At 41.6% G+C, this 21684-nt stretch overlaps 1 protein-coding gene across 1 annotated transcript; it reads right to left on the bottom strand.

The window, feature by feature from the left end:
• Positions 1 to 1174: 1174 nt before the first annotated feature.
• gxylt1a (glucoside xylosyltransferase 1a) lies at positions 1175 to 16613 on the bottom strand. Its single transcript, XM_080736787.1, has 7 exons — positions 16322 to 16613; positions 14485 to 14668; positions 12355 to 12486; positions 11745 to 11996; positions 9874 to 9997; positions 8107 to 8279; positions 1175 to 3088 (listed from the first exon to the last, which is right to left on the bottom strand). Exons 1-7 carry the CDS (start codon positions 16546 to 16548, stop codon positions 2927 to 2929), a joined length of 1254 nt encoding a protein of 417 aa, XP_080592913.1. The 5' UTR covers positions 16549 to 16613; the 3' UTR covers positions 1175 to 2926.
• Between the last annotated feature and the right edge of the window lie 5071 nt (positions 16614 to 21684).

Here is a 21684-nt window from a genome sequence, read left to right as displayed (position 1 = left end):
AGACATACAAGCTCACGTCTTGTCGCAGATGCAACCCGTTGTGAGCTTGTAAATCGGCGCTGGAAGCTCGGTACAGACGTCTGAGCAATGCACTATGGGGCGTAGGAAACTCGTGGATATATATCGCCGTTGTCGGGTGAAAACCTTGTATGTCCAAAACCGTTTGCATTTATCATTTTAAAAATGCTTTAAACTAGTGAAAACAGCCGATCTACAAGCACACAACGCCTCGTGCTGTTTTCACTACCTTTGTGCGACGGCCTTGTATGATGAAGCAGGGCTTTACTTTGTGAAAAAACATACACATTTGAAACTTGGAGATACAAGGTTTCTGCCCGACAGTGACGATATCTAAAATACTACATTAAAGCTGTTTATGTTGGGAAATGGGCCAACACAATAACGTTGCATCCCTAGTTTTGGAATAAAGAGGCATTGCTTTTTCAAATTCAGTGTTTACCGGTATGTCAGAATGGACAAAATTATTATTTCTTTTTCAATACAGAATGAGATCTTATCGACATTGGTTATCGGCTATAACAGCAATTATTATTGGATATCAATATCAGCCAAAAACGTAATATCGCCCATCCCTATATCAGCAACAGAAGGTCTGTTCTTGCTTCCGTCCCAGTGGAGGAAAAAGGGCCAGGGATGCTGAAAGAGTTGGATTTGGATAGAGGACATCTGCACGTCAAAAGAGCTCCTGGCGCTCAGTGGAGCACAGAGGAAGACATTTTCACCTCGGAGTGAAAGTTCAACTGAAGCATAAAACCTGAGGGCTTTCATTTGCACATGGAGAACATGCTCCTGGGTAGTCAAGATACCCAACCCTCCTGTATTAAAGGGATAGTTCACAGTCACACAAAATATATATCTTTTTTTCCTACTGCTTTCTCATCCCATTGAGACTTGAATTCATGGATAAACAGTATTTGTTTAGTTTTTGTCGCATTCCTAAGCTAATAATTTGGCGACCAGCAGTGGTTCCCTATGGAGACACAAAGTCTCCTCAAATTATTGGCTTAGGAATGCGACAAAAACTAAACCATGGGGGAGTAATCGATAGACAAAAAGTCATTTTGGGAGTGAAATATCCCTTTAAGAAAGCATCATTCTTGATTTGACAAATCAATAGCACAAATATTTTGGCATCAGGTATGTATGGGTTTAATTAACTTGGCTCAAACCAGTTACGGTGCTAATTGGCTCATCAGGAAAACAATTACAATGCATAATGACATTCCAGTTATGGTTAAAAAAAAAGAAGAAGAAAAAAATCATATCAGCAACAAACTACTCCTCTCCACTAAGTCTTTAATGGACTTGTCAATGAGACGTATTCAAACAATGCTTTGAAGACTTTGTGGTCCGATATTACATATTGCACCAAGATCACACCATGATTGTAGAGCTCTCCATGATTGAGGTGAAAACAATATTACTACTAATATCAGAAATGCTTGCCTGCAAGAGATACAGAATAAATACTGATATGTTCAGTTTCTACATTCAAAATATCTTTTCCCACAAGCACTTTCACTTCATCCCAGCATTAAATAAGATTGTGAACAGCATTTGTACACGGCTTTAAGTCATAATTATGAAACATACAGTACTACAGTGACCAACACACTGTAAGACAGAAGGAATATATGCTATAAAAAAGAAGATTGCTCCCGTTTTGAGCTGTGGTCGGGTCAGCCAAAAAAAAGAAAAGAAAAAAACACAAACAACAAAGGACAAAATAACAAAAAAAAGTGGGAAAATAATGTAGCACTGAGTTCTCCTTTAAGGTCTTCAAGGGCAAGAACTGAAGTCAGTTCTCAGTTCTTGCCCTGATGAAGACCGTAAGCGGTCGAAACATGTTGGCTGTTTTATAGAATCAAATGTGTAAATTGACTTCCTCTCCTCCTGAGTGCTAGGATCTCTCCTTCTTTTTTACATTGTAAGACACCTTGTATGAAATACTTATATTAATATAACTAATAAAATAGTCAATCTTTGAATATAACAATAAAGAATAATGTACTAAAGAACCCCAATATATTTTTCTTTCTTTAAGACAACAATGACAAGTGCTTTTCGGTTCTTATACACACACACTCACAAATAAAATAAACTAGGCAAACTGATTGTCAGGACCAAGTACCCTTGTTGTCGGACGGGAAGTCAAAGTGTTTCCAGTGCTTTTGCATTTGTCACCTGATTTTCAGTTCATGGACATATCATATACGTACCAACATGAGTCTGGTATCAAAATAGACGGATGGTATCAAAGTTAGACGGATTATTCTTTCCCCGTAGACCCATTTAGAAAAAAAAAAAAAGAATTGACATTGAGTTGCAATGTCATTGTAAACAAATACAGCTGTCCTCCTCGGGGACAACTATACCGTACTGAATGTCACCAAGCTTATCGTCGTCCCTATGGTGGGGTCTTAACATCCAAGTCTTCATTTCTGGAGTGATACAAGTCATTGGAGACAGAGCGGTAATGATGTACTGTATTGGAGCAGTGGGGTCCTCTCCACGGGCCCTCTGGGTTCCTTGAGGCGGTTCCAAATGGAGCCCTTGCGGGTCTGTAACTCTTGAGAGTGTACGAATGGAACCTTCCTTTTGGAAACCCCAGTTCCAAATAGACTGGGAAAACAATTTTGGACCTGTAAGGGTCCATTTGGTTCCATTTATACACCCCCAGAGTTATGGTGGTTTCTTGAGATTAAATAGTTTGAGAACCACTGGTATAGAGGACCAAAGTCTGATGTCATTTACACATCCTACTTGGGTCGTGTTTTTCCCCCCTATTCTGAATTCCCAATGAGCCTGGCGGTTTGACTCGTATGAAAACCTGTATCAAATATGAGTGACTGACTATCGGAAACGATAGTCAACGATAGTGCAACCCACCCACCCAGAGTGGATATCATCTCTGTGTAGCAGCGTCCTGCTCCATGGACCTGATGGTGTGTTCTAACCTCTTGGTAAACACGTGGCTGGCTCTCCCACAGTAGGTGTGGGCCGTGTCCCGCAGCCCCGCTTCCAGAGGCAGGAGCAGGGAAGTCATCATGTCTGCTCCAAACGGGTGCTGGGATAAGAAAGTAAAAAACAAAATGGGTGAAAAAAATCTAATGAAAACCACAAAACATTACCTAGGGCTGTCTGTCACAATTATTACATAATCGTCTAATCGCAATTATTTGACATAATCGCCATTATTTTTTATAATCGTTCCCATCAGTGTTGTACCTGAACGCGTTCAAAGAACGATCGTTCATGAACACGTTCATATTTTGGGCGAACGTGAACTGAACGTTCTTTGTTTTCGCTTGATGAATGATATTATCGAACACATTCATTCTGATGCCCGTGAACGGTGTTCGTCGGCCGTTGATGCGGCGGTCCGCGCCTCCGCGGTCGTCTGTCTTCTCGTCTCTCTTTTCATTCACAGGCTCCAATAGCACGCACTGCACGCAGCTCCTCGTGAACGTTGATATGCGTTGCTGTCTGCAGCTGCACTGAATCTCCTCCTCATTACGTCTCGCAGTCGCAACTCGCAAGTATGTGTGTTGCACGGCGAAAATAGCTGATCTGCAAGCTCACAACGCGTCGCATCCACGAGACAACGTGAGCTTGTAGATCAGCTATTTTAACCAATGCGGAAACATGCTGTGCGCGAGGTTTAGAAACTTCTGCCTTCAGCCCTTCACAATAAGGGTACAGGAAGACTGGGCACTGGGCACCTAAATATTGTGGGCACCTCAATGTTAAGTTGGATGAAATTATTGCTGTGTGTGGTTCTATATGGGCTGTGTCAATAATTTTGACAAATAATAGCTTGCAGCAACGTCTATTTTTTTTTTCTTTCTTTTTTCTTTTTTTTTGAATAGCCAAAAGTATAAAAATATTATGGTTAAAAAAAAGAACTAAAAAGAACTAAGTTAGTTCATTTTGGGGAACCATGAACTTTAGTTCAAAATGTAGAATTATGAACTATGAAATGAACTAGTTCATTTTAGAAGTTTTGAACTTGAACTTGAACTAGTTAATTTTGAAAGTGAACTTTCCCAACACTGGTTCCCATGTTGAAAATTTTTCATATTAAAAAAAACAAGCTCACAACACAACACAAGCTCACAACACAAAACAAGCTCACAACGTGTCGCGATGCGATGCGTTGTGAGCTTGTAGATCGGCTATTTCCACTATCAATGTTATTTTTTAAGTATAAAGTTGTCAAATATGTATATGTGAGTAATTTCTTTGTATATTTAGGTTATGTGTCATATCTACCATGTGCAACTTCAAAGCCTAAAAGCCAAACAGAAATGTAATGTCAAAGACAAAAACACAATTAAATCGTTAATCGCAATTATTTAAGTGACAATTAATCATCATGTAAAATGTCATAATCGTGACAGTCTTAACCATTACCGCAGCGGCCAGTGGTGTAACTAAGAACGTGTACTTCAGTAATATTTCGAGGTACTTTTACTTACTAACTGGAGTATTTCCAAATTTCAAATACTTTTGACTTCTACTCCACTACATCTCTGAGACAAATGTTGTACTTTTACTCTGCAACAATTACGTGAAAACTTCAGTTACTAGTTTCTGTGTTGGTTTTGATTATTATTACAACATATACAGTAACCACTTCATCCCCATTTAAACTTATTTGAAAATGGTCGATCTACAAGCTCACAATGTGTCGCGAAGGAGCTTGTAGATCTGCCTTGTAGATCTGCCATTTTACTTTTACTTTTGGTAAGTATATTTTGATACCAAAACTTGTGTTCTTCTACTCAAGTTTGAATTCCAGACTTGGGTTAAAATAAATATTCAACTCTCCTTGTCATGCAGAAAGCCTAGTATGTGTCTCTACAGTACATCATAGAATTGATACTTTAACTTTTTTTTATGTTCTTTTTTTCCACCACTGGCAGCGACATTTGTCAATGTCAGCTCGGCACAATAATCATTGTGTAGTGTTTGACTCGGATCGGTCGAGTACCGCGCGTGTTCTGGATAATGAATATCAATTACACATCAAAAGAGGAGAATGGGCTTAATACGGTGTGACGACGGCTTTGATGGGGAAAAAAAGAAAACTACAGCTGAAGCGTCGGAAGATATGCTTGATGACGGCATGATTTGTTATGTAAATGTCACCCAAGTCAATGGCGAGGATGAAAGCCAACACTTTAACCATTATTTTGTGCTTTAACTGTTGAAAAATAGCAGATATACAAGCTCACTGCGAGCTTGTAGATCTGCTATTTTTGAAAAATCGTGAAAATGTGTGCAGGTCTTTGAATATCTTTGACCCGATGTTTGACCCGACTTCTAAATCCTTCCTCTAAATCAATGGTTCTCAAAGCTTTTCATGTCAAGGACCCCCAAAATTACATTTATTTGGGCGCAAGACCCCCATCTCAAAATATGTTGTTTCATGGACCCCCCCAGAAGCTGGGGGGTCTGAGTTACAAAAGTCTGCTTTGAAAAATATATATTGAAACACGTGCACACATTTTCATGATTTTTCAATAGTTAGAGCATTGAATAATTCTAGGCCTAAATGGGTTAATGTTACAGACAGAGGCACTTTAGACAAGTTCATGAATAAAGCAGCAAGCTTTTATTATTATCATCATTATTATTATGTTTTTACTTTCCAAGGCTTTTACTGCCCTCATAGTAAATAGGAGCAAATCACTATTTCTTTTACGACGTCTCCTCTTAATTCCAGTTTGGCTGAGCATTAGGTCACCCAAAGCACACTTTTCTTTATTGTGTTCCGTGCACAACAGCGGGGCAATAAAGCACCATTAACCGTCTCCCATCGATTTTTTTTTATGTTGGGATGCTGGGTTGGTGCGTCGTCCTGAAACGCCACGGCGTCTTCCGACGTAGCCTCGGCACTAAACATTTTACAACTCTGCTGTGGGCTTTGGGCTGGGTAATGATAGGAGCCTTTATTGCGAGCTCGTCTGCTTGCTGGGATGGCCGGTCCAGAGAGACTGACCGACTAAGGAGCTCTTAGGAGGCGAGAAATTAGAGTTTCTCGTAATATTGCTTTGCTCTCTGGGTTTCACGGCGTGCTCTCCTCAAAGGGCCGATATGATGGGATATGGGATTCACTCATACTTCATTATGGCAGCAGGCCCACAGAGAAAGCAGCAAGAGGTTGCCGTCGTGTGAATATGGTCAATTTCCTGTCAGCTACTGGGTGTGTACATTTACATTTTAAGAACAAGTGCACAAAGCTGTATGTGGTTCTCAGAGTCTCTCACCCGGAAAATTAAAATTTGTATCCCCGATTATCGCTTCTTTAGTTAGTGTCCGTAGAAAAAAAAAAAACTTGTTCTGACCAAAAAACGCATCTGGGAATAGGATCCGAGGTAGATATTTTTTCAAATTCCTCTAACCCAGAGGTCTTCAACGTTTCAGGCCAAGGACCCCTTAGTTGAGAAATAGATGAAGCAGGGACCCCCACAACCTGTTCAAGAGATTCCATATAGTTTCATTGTTTGACAGCTCAATTATTAGTGTATGTTCGATTCATGTCTATTTGAGTTTTCAGATATTTAACCACTTGAATCGTCAATACTTAATAAACTTGACCTTTCACTCTGTAAAGGTCAAACTTGTAGATCTTCTATTTTTGGCTACATTTCTCAGAATATGGACACTAGGGTTTAAGTGGTTAATATAAAATATATATATATATTTGGAGGACCCCCTGTAGTAACTCTGAGGACCCCCTAGGGGTCCCAGACCCCTTGTTGAAGACCCTTGCTCTAACCTGGAAGTAAATGGGCGAAAACATTTGGGATGACGTCATTACCGGTGGTACTCTGGGATTTGTAGTCCTGGGATCACTGACGGGTGCGGTCACTATCGTAATCCACCGAAAACACAATTGTGAGGAGAGCTTGTGTGGCGCTGCGGGGGACGCTGTGTGGACCTCAGACGATTTGGCGAACATACTCTTCGATAGCAGTGAAAGAGCTACAAAAGGCAACAAAACAAACGAGGCTTTCACCTTGATTAGCCGTGACTCTTGATGAAAGATTTCGGACAGAACGTTATTTATGCCCCGCTTTGGACGGCGTTACGTACGCAGACTGTTTATCCTGTCTGATAGACGGATGACGGCGGGTGGGCCCAGGCCCCGTCGTAATGAAGCCTGCTCGTTTACTTAATGGCAGAGAACATTGCCTATGCTGATAGTGGCCAGTCTGGGGCCCTGTGGCGGTAATGGATGGATATCAGCTAATGAACCTCCCTCCCTCCCTCTCTCTCTCTCTCGCCAGCATGCCGACCGGAGTTCTGAAATCAACAGCGGTGGATCGAAGGTGGGCTGCCAGACAGTCCAGCAGTGCAGTGAGGGTGTTTCCCCCCCACGTGCCGCCGTCCTCCCCATAGCCTCATGTTGATGGATAGGAGGCGTGGGGAGAAGAGTAATGCTTTAAACATCACACACGGTCTGGACTCAGTACACTGGACAGAGGAGAGAGAGTGCATACATCGACCTAAGGGGGCGAGCCAAGGCAGAAGGACAGGAAAGTTAACTGGACTGTATCGATTAAAGCATTTTCAGTCAGGTGAGCTCCATAACAGTGAAGCAGCAAGCGGCCTGGGGTGCCCCTGATGATGTCATTGATTCACCGTTTTAGTCTAATGCCACGATGGTACTGCAAGAGGGAACCACAATAATTGGCAAAACACATGAGTTTTTATTTATTTTTTCGGGGGAGAAAAAAATGTTTTCTATAATAACTGAACAGAGATTATTGATTTTTTTCGCTGTTTATTGAAAACATTTTTGGAGATTGATTTATTTTTATTTCTCATTTAAGATATTTTTAGGCTTTTCAGCCTTTATTTACAGTTTACAGTGTAGATAGTCAAGATAGACATGATACGGGAGAGAGACGGGGAGAGACATACAGTAAAGATCGTCGGGAACGGAACTCGAACCCGCAATGCACTGTCAGGGTGCTTATGTGCCTTGGTGCCTGGACCCAGGCCATAACTTTATTTTTTTTAAAGAATTTTGCCTAATTCCAATAAATTATCAATGTATTTTTTCCCCCCTTGTACCTTCTGAATGGCCTCGTAGACGGCTCGAAACGCCGGCTGCTTGTCGTCATGGTAGACGCCTCTGTTACCGTGCAGAATGAACACGCCTTCTCGTTCCGCTGGCTGACAGTTGCTGCCGTAGATGCAGTGGTCAGGACGGTAGTTCCACTGGCAGGGGAACACATACAGGCTTTCTGCATGACATGGAGAAAAGACAAGGAACAAGGGGTTGAATATTTATTTTATCCCATTTTTAGACCGGGTACGCATTATTGCGTATTATTATTTTATGCTTTAACTGTGGAAAAATAGCAGATATACAAACTCACAGCGCGGCACCGAGTGCCGCGCTGCGAGCTTGTAGATCTGCTATTTTTGACCCGATTTTGACCTGATTCTATAAGTGTCTTTGAATCCTTCTAAGGTTTTTTGAAAAACCTATGTTTCTATGTCAGTGGTTCTCAAACCACTGACCCCCAAAATTATATGTTTTTGGCCATGGACCCCCATCTCAAAATATGTAGTTCCTGGGACCACCCAGAAGCAAAATTTGAGTTACAAACGTTCGCTTTAAAAATACATATATTCAAAGATTTGCACACATTTTCACGACTTTAAAAAAAAAATAGCAGATCTACAAGCTCGCAGTATGGCACTCGTGCTGCGCTGTGAGCTTGTAGATCTGCTATTTTTCAATAGTTAAAGCATTCAATAATTCTAGGCCTAAATGGCTTAGAACCGTTACACCTATAGGTTCTTATACCTTCAAGCTGGGAATGCCTGTGCCTTTTTGTTGCTATAGCCTATATTGCTGTTGTCAGGCAGAAACCTATTTTTCGTAAATGTAACGCTCTACTTGATCGTTACTACAGCGTCACACAAAAGTATTAAAAGTTGCGAAGCGAAGCATTTTGAGCTTGTAAATCAGCTACTTTTGCTGTTTTTGAATTTGAGTCCTGAAAGGTAACAGTTTTGGACATAATGAGGCATCCACCCGATAGAAAGAGAGCAACGTTTTCAGAAAACTTTTTCCAGAGGCGTTTTTAGAGTCAGGTGTAAATTGGTTTAACAAAAGAACAACCATCAGCAAGCATATGTCAGCAAGCACACCTGTTATAGACTGGGACAACTTGACAAGTGAGTGCACAAAAGAAGATTCTAAAAGATTGAAATAAACCTCATTAAAGGCCTGCCAACACTGAAGGAGGAAGGAGGAAGAAGAAGGAGGAAGATGTACATGTCACACTGTCTAAACGTCCTCGTCGCAAAAGAAACGTAGGATTCAAGACAAATCCTTGAATGGGCGAACTGAGCCTTTAGCATCCACAATAAAAGGGTGTTCGAGTAAAACATCAGTGTTTCTCAAACTCCATTGTTTCAGAACACCCCTGTAATTTACTTTTACATCCACGGCATCCCTGAAGTACATTGTTATTTTATAGACTAGAAGCTCACTCATGTGTCTCTAATGGGGATCCTTTAATAAACATAATCATAGCACACATTGTTACGGTACATAAATATGAAGGCTAAATCTTCCCCCTTAAGAAATAGCCTGTCAGGAGGAAACTATGCAATTTCTTAAACCAGCATCACCATTCTGGGGGGAACATTCGCCAGAGCTTGTAGATCTGCTATTTTTTGCGAAGACATTGGGTGTAGATCCAAAAAAGAAAACACCAGATGCACCTCAGGTCCGTTTTACTAAGTATAGAGGGTTAAACTGAAGTGATATTGATCAATTCCAAATCTGGAGATTGGTCAACCACTTTGAGAAACGCTGCATACCTGGGTTGTGGTGGAATATGATGTTGAGCAGGTCTTGGTCACCCCAGGTGATGTTGAGTTTATACTTCTGGAGCAGGGGCATCAGCATCTCCTCCCACCGTAGTGGAGCTGATGTCATGTCATTCTGAGAAGACCAGTAATAATCAGAGAGCATTAAGTTATCTAGTGCATGTACTTAGTCTGCTCTTTTTTCCCTCTACACCAAACCTCTTTGCCAAAAATAGCCGATCTACAAGCTCACACTAAGCTTGTAAATCTGCTATTTTTGGCTAAAGTTCTCAGAATAAGGACACTTGGGTTCTCTCAAAGATTTGGAGGACCCCCTGTAGTAACTCTGAGGACTCTAGGGGTCCCAGACCCCCTGTTGAAGACCCCTGATCTAGGGTTTTTCCGTTTCTTTTTTTTTTGTGTGTAAATGTTCAAGCCAGAGCTCGAAGCAGCAGCTGCACCATTGAGAGGACAGACACTTTCTTCACCCATTAAAACAATCAGCTTTTTGCTGTCAAAAATAAGAACAGTCTTTCACAGTATATTCATCAAGGAATGACAACAGTGACCTCCATTGGTCAATGGCGGTGGTGCAGGTATTGAACTGATCCTTTTTTATTTATCAGTTTTTATTTCATGTTATTACACACAAAGTACTAGGACGAATGCAAAATGTTATAATGTTACATACTGTAATAGCCAGTGAGTGTAAAGTAACTAATTAATTTACTCAAGTACTGTACTTAAGTACAATTTCGAGTACAACTTCAATTATATGAAAACTTTAGTTACTAGTTACCACTTCAGCCCTATGGGCACAGTCATGCCACAATTTTATTCTACCTGTGAGGGCGGGTTCTGCCAATGCATTTCAATAGGAATGGAGCGTTCTTTTTTTTTTAGAAATCCGTAAATGGCAGCAAGCCGCTCCATTCACATTGAAATGAATTGACAGAATCCGCCTTCAAGAGGTAGAATAAAATTGTGGTGTGACTGTGACCTAACAGGGTATTTCTACATTGCAGTATTGATACTTTTACTTGCAGTACAACATGTGTTACCACTGGTAATAAATAACTACTTCAGCCTCTGACTGCACTTCCTCTTACCCAGTGTTGACTTCATCGACTAAAGCCCTTTGCACACAGGCGCGTTTAACCGCACGGATAAAACGGACAATATCATTTTTTGAAAAGAAAACAATGATTCTCTATGACCTCATGCACACCGGCTCCGAATTAGCCGTGCGACGAGTGGCTGCCGCCGTGCGTTTTTTTCTCGATCGAAACCAGTTCGATTCGTGCGTCTTGTCGCATGCGGTAAAAAACTCATCACTCCTTTTATGACTCCTTTTTGGATCCGCAGCGCCGATTCCGCACAGCCTTGCACACCAAATCCAATGCGTTTTATTCATGCCGCAAACGAAAAAAACGCAACTGTCCTGTGTGCAAAGGGCTTAAAACTATGACGAAAAATGTTTGCCGTCAGCAGTGAGGACTAAAACTAAGACTAAATATATTGACAATTTCGTCAACAAAATAAAAACTAGACTAAAACGTTTAGGGAGGGACTAGTGGAGAAGAGAGTCATTTTATGTTTGGTTGCTCTCAGGTGTTGCATGTTGAAAAAAGCTCACAAGTTGTGAGCTTGTAGATCTGCTATTTTCAGCACAACCACGTGTATAATCAGTCATTACGATGTCATCAAGGCCTGCCAAAATGCATTTCAGTTGACTAAATCAACTGTAGATTTAGTAGCCTAAAATGTTACTAAAACTAAATATTTTCAGGTGACTAAATTATGACAAACTAAATGACATTTTATTTAAAAGACTGAAAAATTACTAAAACTAAATTTGCTGTCAAAAACAACACTGCTGTTACCTTAAAGTATTTTCCCCTGATGCGCGTCATGTTCATCAGCATGACCCCTGAGTTGATGCCCGTCTTGCCGTAGTAGGGGTGACGGGCGAAGCGGTTGTACCAGGCGATGCGCGGCTCCTCGTGTTCGGGAGCCATGGCCGCCAAGTGGGTGGAGCTGAAGTGGTCGAGGAAGGCCCACATTCTGTCCACAGGCTGCAGGAACAGAATGTCTGTGTCCACGTACAGCAGACTGTCCACCTCCTTCAGGATCAGCTGGGAATCAGATAACGTACGCATACAGTACTTAAATGACATCATATAATCATCCCCTCCCCTGTTACCATTCACCCATTAACACTGTGGGTGTGGCTAACTTCAGCTGGGTCACCACTCACCTGACAACCAGGCATACTTAATGAACTGGTGGGTGTGGCCTCATTATTTTATCTCTTTCTGTACACTCTTTTGGAAAAAGTCCTCCTTCTAGTATAATCATAATAACTGATAATCATGTTCATTTATACATTTGTAACTCCAGAGAGGGTTACATTTGTACACTCTCTGCGAGTGAAATGGACCCCGAGGTCGTTACTGTGTCATCGTGGATGATGCAAACACAACGCACACTTACTGGCAAGAAGAGTCTCTGTGAGGCACACGGCTTGAAGAGCCTCTTCCACTCCTTGGCATTGTCACTGGGGAAAGTGATGGGATATGTTGTGAAGTTAAACCTGGGCTGGACAAATGTGGGCCAGGAGACGAGCTTAAAAGAAATGACAAAGGAATATAATATATCAGGTTTTAGTTACATAAAGTGCTTGTTTCTTTGCCCATGGGTGCCCACTAGGGATGGGTATCGTTAAGATTTTAGCGATTCCGATTCCGATTCCGGTTCTGCTTATCGATCCGGTTCCTTATCGATTCTCTTATCGATTCTCAGCCCCCTCGCCATGCAGGGGGCTGGTCAGAAATAGTGGCCAATGGTCTTTTCTACCTCCTCCACTCCTTATTCTCCTCCTGTCATTTTCTTCTTTTTCTAGTTTTTATTTATATTTTTCACCCAAAAAAGCTCAATCCAACGTCCCGTTTTTGCAGTGCTCAGAATGTGAAGGCACAACTTATTTTTTTTACAGTGTAGCCCTAATATGGATATAATATTGATGCCAGCTGATCATTCACTGAAAGGCCTAAAGTTAAAAATACATACTACTGTATATAGCCTATATTTGTAATTGCTGTGCCATTGCTGCTATGTCTGTGTCACTGTTAGAGCTGCATGATTATGGCAAAAACTTTATTTTAAAATTATGGCTACATATTGAGATAATTTATTTCAAATATTATTAAAAATATTATTATTGAATAAATATTGTTTTAAAACGATTGTCTTAAAAGCTAAAATAAATAAGGTTGCATTTGTTGTTTTCAAGGTGAGAAATTTACCTTATGTCACAGTAGTCTGACTCTAGTCTATTCCTTTCAAATATTTAAGGGCAAAATATTACCTCATGACACTGTTCCTGTTGTTTGGGTTGTAAAACCTCTGTAAGGGACTTAAAATGTTAAATAATACATTTCTGTTGCTTAATGTACTTTGTGAAACTATCGGAGGATACTATAACGACTTTTAACGGGCTTCACCTGGACATGCATTGATTAATCCAGCGTGCGGACAGACACACAACGACACCACGCAAAGTGAACTGACTTTTTTTTTTTTCAACAACAGAGAAACGGGAGGTGGTTTTCCTTTGAAACTGGCTAAAATAAAGGGACATTTAGGCTATAGGATGGCTTTTTCTGTACCTTGCAGCCTTGCAAGAGCTTTTGCAAAGCTGTTGCTTTCTGTTAAATGAAAGTGAAAGTAAACTCCTTCTGCATGGACCGTCTGGAGGCAGGAAAGCCTGGTGACACGATGCTTTTTTTTTTCTCTTCTTCTTTTTTGAGACGACATTGACAGACACAGGATTATGGAATATATCCGTACATTGCAAAGGTAACCAGCACCATCTGTATTATGTAGGCTGCCACTATAAAGTAGACTGCCTGCTACTTGTTATGTTTGCTTTAGTTAGTCACAGGACCAGAGCATCAGACAACATGTTGGCTGCTTCTAAACAAGGCAGCGCGTCGCGTGTGTGACGTGATGTCATCGCGCATATGCAGGAATCGATAGCAGAATCGTTAAGGACATTGGCTAATGATTCCATGGAACCGAACCACGGGCAACCGGTTCTCAACAAGAACCGGTTTTCGATACCCATCCCTAGTGCCCACACAGGAAAACATAAATCACAAGTAAGACTCCCTAATCGGGAGATAAGCGAACATCGGGTCGCATACACAAACTTTAGAAGGCAATCATAGCCAATCAGTAGGGAATATGGGAAATGGGACAGATCCATGTTATGGGACAGATCCATGTTGATGACATGACTTTAGAGATACTGTGTACTGCTTTGCATGATTTTAGGCCAAATATGTATGAGCAGTGTCCAAAAATGTGTTTGGCAAAAATCGACTTGATGGTGGTGCTAGAAGAGGGCCATGTGAGAAATGAGGGGCAGAGGTTGTTGTGAGTTGCCATCCAAGGAGTGTGTGTGCGAAGTTTGGCATGGATAGGGGCAACGGTGCCGGAGATAAAAGTAGGGCAAAAGTGTGACGTGAAGGACAGACAGACAGCCTGTGGAGCTTTTTATAGTAACTCAAAATAAATGACAAATGCTCGCAATTCTGGAAAAGAAATTACGTCCACACTCACAGCATCCCTGAAGCTGGCATGCAGATGGTCCTCTGCAAAGATGTGGAAGTGCAGCGGCTTGACGCTGAAAAGAACTGCAGACTTCAGCATGGTGAGGGTCTCCTCCAGTCGGGAGCCACAGGCAACCACAGCCAGGTGCATGGTCTTATCTCTCCTGGCCCCGACAGCAGAGACCGGGCTCTCCCTAAAGAGACGACGAGAGACACACACGCACACACACACATACATACACACACACACACACACACACACACACACACACACACACACACACACACACACACACACACACACACACACACACACACACACACACACACACTGTTAGGGCTGCCACGATTATGACATTTTACATTAATTGTCACTAAAATAATTGCGATTAACAATTTAATTGTGTTTTTGTCGTTGACAATTACATTTCTGTTTGGCTTTTAGGCTTTTAGGTTGCACATGGTAGATATGACACATAACCTAAATATACAAAGAAATTACTGACATATTTGACAACTTTATACTTAAAAAAGTAATCTGAGGTTAAGTTTAGGAATAAGGTTAGGTTCAGGCATAGTTCACTGAGGTTACGTTTAGAAATACCTGGTGGCGACCGATCTGAGGTCGCCGGTTTTGCCCCGGGGTGAGCGTGTTTTTGGGCGAGCGTTCTTGTATTGGATCTTGGATGGGAGGTGTTGCGCTCCACCTCAGCAGGGCAGCGAAAACAAATTGAAACAGGTATAGACTCCCACGTTCTCTGCTGACACTGACAATAAGCCTATCCAACTCCCACGCTGTTACTGTATTATACTTATTACTTATTACCAAAATTGCAAAACTTGATTTGTAGATGTTGATTTCAGGTCATGTCGCCCAGCCCTAATCAGAAGTGCCATTTAGGCATTATATAAGGATGTGATAATAATATAATATTATATATTGTCACTGTCGAGCAGAAACCTCGTATCTCCAAGTTTCAAATTTGTATGTTTTTTCACAAAGTAAAGCCCTGCTTCATCAGACAAGGCCGTCGCTCAAAAGTAGTGAAAACAGCAGATCTACCAAGCTTGTAGATCGGCTGTTTTCACTAGTTTAGTTCATTTTTTTAATGATAAAAATGAACGGTTTTGGACATACAAGGTTCCCACCCAACAACGACAATATATATATATTATAATAATAAAATAATAATAATCCTGTGTAATATTGGTGTTGTTACTGTGTAATGCTGTTGAGTAACACTTTATGACAGATCATAGTGCTACTCTACAATCTGGACTGGCCATAGGAAATAGGTGAGAGGTGGTTAGGCTTGTTGACTGTTGTAATTAGTAGAGGCTATTGGAATCATTAATCAATCATACCCAAGCGATGATTCCAATAAGCAGTTCACTCCACAAACATCAGCAGGCAGTCTGAGTCTCCAATAGGGATTCCAGTAAGATACTGACACTGACTTACACCTAACAGGATGAGAGCATAATGATCTGTGTGTAGCCATGCATCAGAAACTGCTTGATGTTGCTTCCAAGATCTGTCTTGGTGTTATTAAGAGTTCACAGTTAACAGATGGTGGGGATTCTTAATCCAGGGCAGGCATGAGGCTAATCTAGCCGAAGAAATTAGTAGACATAATTAACCAATTAGTTAACAACCGATTATCACCACTTAAAACCAATAGCCAAAATATTGAGAATTGTCTGTGACAAACAGATAAGATAGCAACCAAATACAACATGAATTATAGCGTTAGCTTCATAGCCAACATAGCTAGGGGCTAGGGCACATAAGTAACTGATGCTTAGCCCTGTCGTGTATTAGACCGAACGTTCTAATAAAGAATTACCCTGGCTGTTGATCCCCCAGTGCAAGGCCTGCCACTCCACCGGCATGTTTCCTGACAACGTGGCCGGCGTCAGGATCGCTCCTGTCGGCTGTCCTCTGTGCTGTCCTCCGGCTGGGTGTCCATTCGTCCGTGGCCTCCAAGGTGGAGGCTAGCTGGCTGAACACATAGATCAGCGAGAAGAACGCGAGGACCATGCACAGCAGAAAGGCATGAAGGTAGCATCGCATTTTGCGTTAGACGCTTATGGCGCTATAAACTTAAACATGTTTTGACACCTAGCTTGAGTAGCTTTCATCCCAGGCTGAGCTGCTGTCACTGTGTCTGTTTACAATCCCCAGCCCCACCCACTTTGTGGTTACTGCTACGGTAACCTCGCCCACTAGGCTTTCTACGGGAGTATGTTTTCTGCAGATCAAAAAAGCAACTGGGTTAAAGGTGATACACCATGCATTTAAAATGTATTTATGTCATATTGTTTGTGTCCCAAAAACGTTTTTCAAAAGGTTTGAGGCTAAATTACCACTCCTGAATAGAGAGCCTCTCTCATTTTGAATGGCTCTGAGCATTTTCAGCTGCAGTACCACCTTTGGCCTGAACTGTATGTTGTGTATGTTGTGAACCACTCTAACAGAATCCCTTTTATGCCCATATATGGAGATCCCTGATGTCATCAATATTAAGCCCATATCTAACATGACTTCAGATGGGAATGCCCATATATGGTGGAAGACAGCCCATATCTGTGCAGCTGGTTCAGACAGGGATCTCCATGTATGAGCATACAAGGGATGAACTATAGGCCTATACAGTACATGGATCTCCATGGGTAACTGGTCCGATATACATCACTGGCCAGATGGCCAGACGGCTAAGAATTGGCACAACCTCGCCCTTTAGGGAGAGGTCGCATGTCGCCCTGAGGCGTCTTACTAGTTTAATACACTCGGACTTAACGAAGAGGGTTGCCAACATTGGACTGTCAGAATCCAGGAGATTTCTTTTGGGGCGTGGAACTCCCCAACCGGGGTCTGGGGGTCCTCCCCCAAAAACTTCTTAACATATATATATTTTTGTTCTGTTGGATTTCGCGTGTTTGATACTTTTATCAGGCTTGCTTTACCAGCATGGGTACAATTTCAGCAATTAAAACACCAAATGTAGGTGTACAGAAATTGATTTGATGACTGAAGCAAAGTAAGACACATCTTTGACCTGTCATTACTTAACTGAATATGTGATTTTGCATGCATTGCAGTGGACAGGCCTTTTGGTTATTTCATCGCCTTATCAGGCTTTTGTGAACACCCTGAACAGATTTTAAGTTGCTTGATTCAATATTTAGACATTTGATGTAAAGGTTATCACTAGGTCCTCCCCATCCAGGGCTCCTCCCCATACAAACCCATTGTAACTTCAAACTCCATTTAAACCATGATAGATTCATTAAAAAACAGAAACACACATTATTTTTTCTAGTGACTCATACTACCCTCCTAATACGTGAGCTGTCCATGTTTTTTTTTTTTTTTTTTTTGGTAACCTTTTTCAGTTGTTTAATAATTCTTTGGGAAAATGGAAAAAAAATATATACAATAAAGAATTATTACAAATAAATGAAAAACGTTATTGAAAAAACACAGCCAGCTCACACATTAGGAGGGTATTATGAGTCACGAGAAAAAATAATAGGTGTTTTGAATCTATCATGGTTAAAATGAAGTTTGAAGTTACAATGGGTGTCTATGGCTATGGGGAGGTGCCCTGGATGGGGAGGGCCTGATAACATTTACATCAAATATCTAAATACCGAATGAAGCAAATTAAAATCTGTTCAGGGTGTTCATGAAATATCCCTTTAAGACTGTTTTGTTGCGACTATAGTTGCATTGGTGCGGTCTGGCGTTAACTCTTTAAATGCCATATAGCTGCCCTTGCCACTTGCCTACACATCCAAGCGTTTTCACGTACCTTTGAAGAATCATAGAATATTATGCGTTGCAATGATCCGTCCGCGGGTTGTCTCAAAAGACTCACGCAGGTCTTTTACTGTTGCAATAATCCATGCAGTTATTGCGGGAATGTGATTTGTTTTTGCCAAAAAAAAAACAGCACAAAGCAGAGGAAAAACTCACAACTGTGTCTGTGTAAATCGGTGTTGTTAGGAATTGTGTTTTGATGTGACATCAGACCAGAGCTCTGGTCAGCCAGAATAAGGGGGCGTTCACACCAGGGTTATTTGGTCCGCTTAAAAGGGACCATGGTCCTCTTTCTCCTTTGGTCCGCTGGTGTGAACGTGCAAAGGGACCATGGTCCCTTTGTTTGGTCCGGACCATGGTCCTCTTGAAAAGGCAGGACTCGGTCCCCTTCCAAACGGACCATGGTCCGGTCCTCTGCTGGTGTGAACGGAGCCGGACTTTATAGAGGACCAAACTTATGTCTGATCAGCCTACTACATTCTGCATTGTGTGTTGTTCATTGAAAAACAATATGGAAAAAATAATAAACGACTACTCGTGAAGCAATTGTAACTTCGGCTACAAGAGACTACACTCATCAATCTTTGTTAACTGCAGTTTTGAAGCTGGATTAATATTAGTTCTAAAAGCATGAATTTCTTACGGGAATCATTATTGATATGACCCGACCGCTGATATGTCTTCATGACCTGCAGTAGGCTACACGTTAATAATTGTATCATCTCCTCTCCCTGTGAGCAAGCGCTGCGGTGTCTTGTTAGCTACATGCAAGGTTACATGGAAACTGGTGACCCATCGTGTGCGGTGACTCCAGGGGTTGCTCTCCGAACACGGTGATCATTGTTTGTTTTGACACAAATACAGTCACAAATAAAAGTAAGGTCACCATCTTGTGTATAACACAGGAGGAGGAGGCGGCGCGGCGGGCGCGCTGCACGCACAACCTCCATCCAAACGACCACAACACAAAATAAAGTCAAACTTGGCTTTTCTTTCGAGGCATTAGGATTTTCGCTCTCTTTTCGCTCTCTCGCTGTTCCCTGAGGACGGGCGTGCACGAGTCAAACTCTTCACGTTGTTGCTGGGACGGCAGTATGTCCATGTCATCGGGTGCGGTGCACAAAAATAACGGATTTAAAAGCTTACAACACTGTCCGAGTGTCTGATGCACGGCTGTTATGTTTCATGGCTAAATGAGGAGAGATGTGGGTTAGCATCCGTTACATTAATATGTTCTTTTTAAGCATGCGCCACCGCATATAAAGTTATGGCTCATACGCATATAGATTCAACATTTGGGATTATACATTATTTTATTGTTTTTATTTAGGTTATTTATTCATTTAGCTTCACATTTCCAACCTGATAAGGATAGGAAATATCATTACGGACCCGTTGCTTCACTTGCTTGTAAAGAAAGAAAGAGACAGACAGAGAGAGATTTGATGTGGAAACGGGGATGCTTATATTATGTTCTCGCGTTCTTGCGCTATTTATTGTTAAATGAATCAAGGAGAAGGCTTTATACAGGCTATGTTTTGAGAGAGAGAGAGAGAGAGATAGAGAGAGAAAGAGAGAGAGATTCCTCCACCCATCCATCGCTAATTACTGCCTGAAATGCGGGTTTCGCTTCTTTTAAAAAAAGAGATATAGGAAGCGGCTGTGATTAATAACACAAAATTAATTGGAATAGGCAGTGAAGTAATTTTCCATAGGAATAGCCTATTCTGTCAATAGATCAACAGCCGCCTGTATGACCACGTGTCAGTTGTTTACATATTTGGTTCTTTTAACAAAAGTCCCGTGTGAACGCTAACCGGACCAAATTCAAAATGCAACAATGTATACATTTGGTCCCTGATCCGGACCTTTTAAGCGGACTTTGGGTGAGAACGTGCCCTAAGATGTGACTCAGTTTTTAAACATCACATTTAGACTGAGTATATGTCTAGATAAGGTCTTAACAGACAGAGTGAACTGTAAGAGTCAGTGAGCCAGGAATACAGTATATAGAGACGTAGATAACTAGAGGGGGAGACAGAGATTGACGTAGAAATTGTATCAAATATTTAATCTTCCAGGACGTAGGTCTCCTGTTCTGAGTTTCCATTCGCCTTCACATCTCAGGTCCTCCTCCACGAAGACATGAAGAGGAGCCACAACAACCTCTACGGTCAAATGATGAGAAATGGACAGCTCCCCTCATCTTCCTTTGTAACCAGCCAGGAACAAGGAGACACAGACCAACCAAGATCATGTGAGGACTTCATCTCAGCCAGGAGAAGTGAAGACACATCTGATGACTTAAACAGGAAAGAAAACCTCACATGTGATAAGAGCTTCATTGAGGCATCGACTCTGAAGAGACACCAGCATGTCCACCCCCAAGAAAAACCTTTTCAGTGTAAACATTGTGGCAAGGGTTTCAGTCAGTTAAGTAACCTGAAAACACACCAGCGTGTCCACAGTGGAGAAAAACCCTTCCACTGTAAACAATGTGACAAGTGTTTCAGTCAGATAGGTAGCCTGAACACACACCAGCGTGTCCACACTGGAGAAAAACCTTTCCACTGTAAACAATGTGACAAGTGTTTCAGTCAGATAGGTAGCCTGAACACACACCAGCGTGTCCACACTGGAGAAAAACCCTTTCTGTGTAAACAGTGTGACAAGAGTTTCACTGTGTTAGGAAACCTGAAGACACACCAGCGTACCCATACTAGAGAAAAACCCTTTGTGTGTAAGCATTGTGACAAGGGTTTCAGTCAGCTAGGTACTCTGAACACACACCAGCATATCCACACTGGAGAAAAACCCTTTGTGTGTAAAAAGTGTGCCAAGAGTTTCAGTGTGTTAGGAAACCTGAAGACACACCAGCGTATCCACACTAGAGAAAAACCCTTTGTGTGTAAACATTGTGACAAGGGTTTCAGTGTGTTCGGTTCCCTGAAGGCACACAAGCGTGTCCACACGGGAGAAAAACCCTTTGTGTGTAAACAGTGTGCCAAGAGTTTCAGTGTGTTAGGAAACCTGAAGACACACCAACATATCCACAACACATTAGCGATTCAATCAGTTAGATATTCTGATGACAAACCATCATCTCCACACTTCACCAACAGAGTTGTCCACGACATGCTGCTGACCATTCAGGCGGTGCTTAACTCATTCACTGAAAATAATATTTAATCAAACCTCTGACCACTGCTAGCTATTTTTTGTTTTTCCTTACCTTTTCAAGTAGTCACAGACTGGGGACAACCCCCAAACATCTGTGAAAAGACGTTAAGCAGAACTAAAGAGGGACGGCTCCAGACGGCTCAACTATGTGCATTGTGCAACTCTAGTTAATAATAATTGAGAAGCATTTTTGAGTGGTGCAAACCT

This window comes from Nannobrachium achirus (genome assembly GCF_963921795.1).
Source record: "Nannobrachium achirus genome assembly, chromosome: 11".
Taxonomy (NCBI): Eukaryota; Metazoa; Chordata; class Actinopteri; order Myctophiformes; family Myctophidae; genus Nannobrachium; species Nannobrachium achirus.
This window is presented reverse-complemented; position numbering and strand designations above follow the sequence as displayed.

Excerpts from the sequence above, each read along its gene's own strand:
- gxylt1a (XM_080736787.1), bottom strand. The coding sequence starts at position 16,548 with ATGCGATGCTACCTTCATGCCTTTCTGCTGTGCATGGTCCTCGCGTTC. Across the intron at positions 12,487-14,484 it reads ATGCCAGCTTCAGGGATGCT|CTCGTCTCCTGGCCCACATT; the intron begins GTGAGTGTGGAC and ends ATTTCTTTTAAG. Across the intron at positions 8,280-9,873 it reads CATATTCCACCACAACCCAG|AAAGCCTGTATGTGTTCCCC; the intron begins GTATGCAGCGTT and ends CATGTCATGCAG.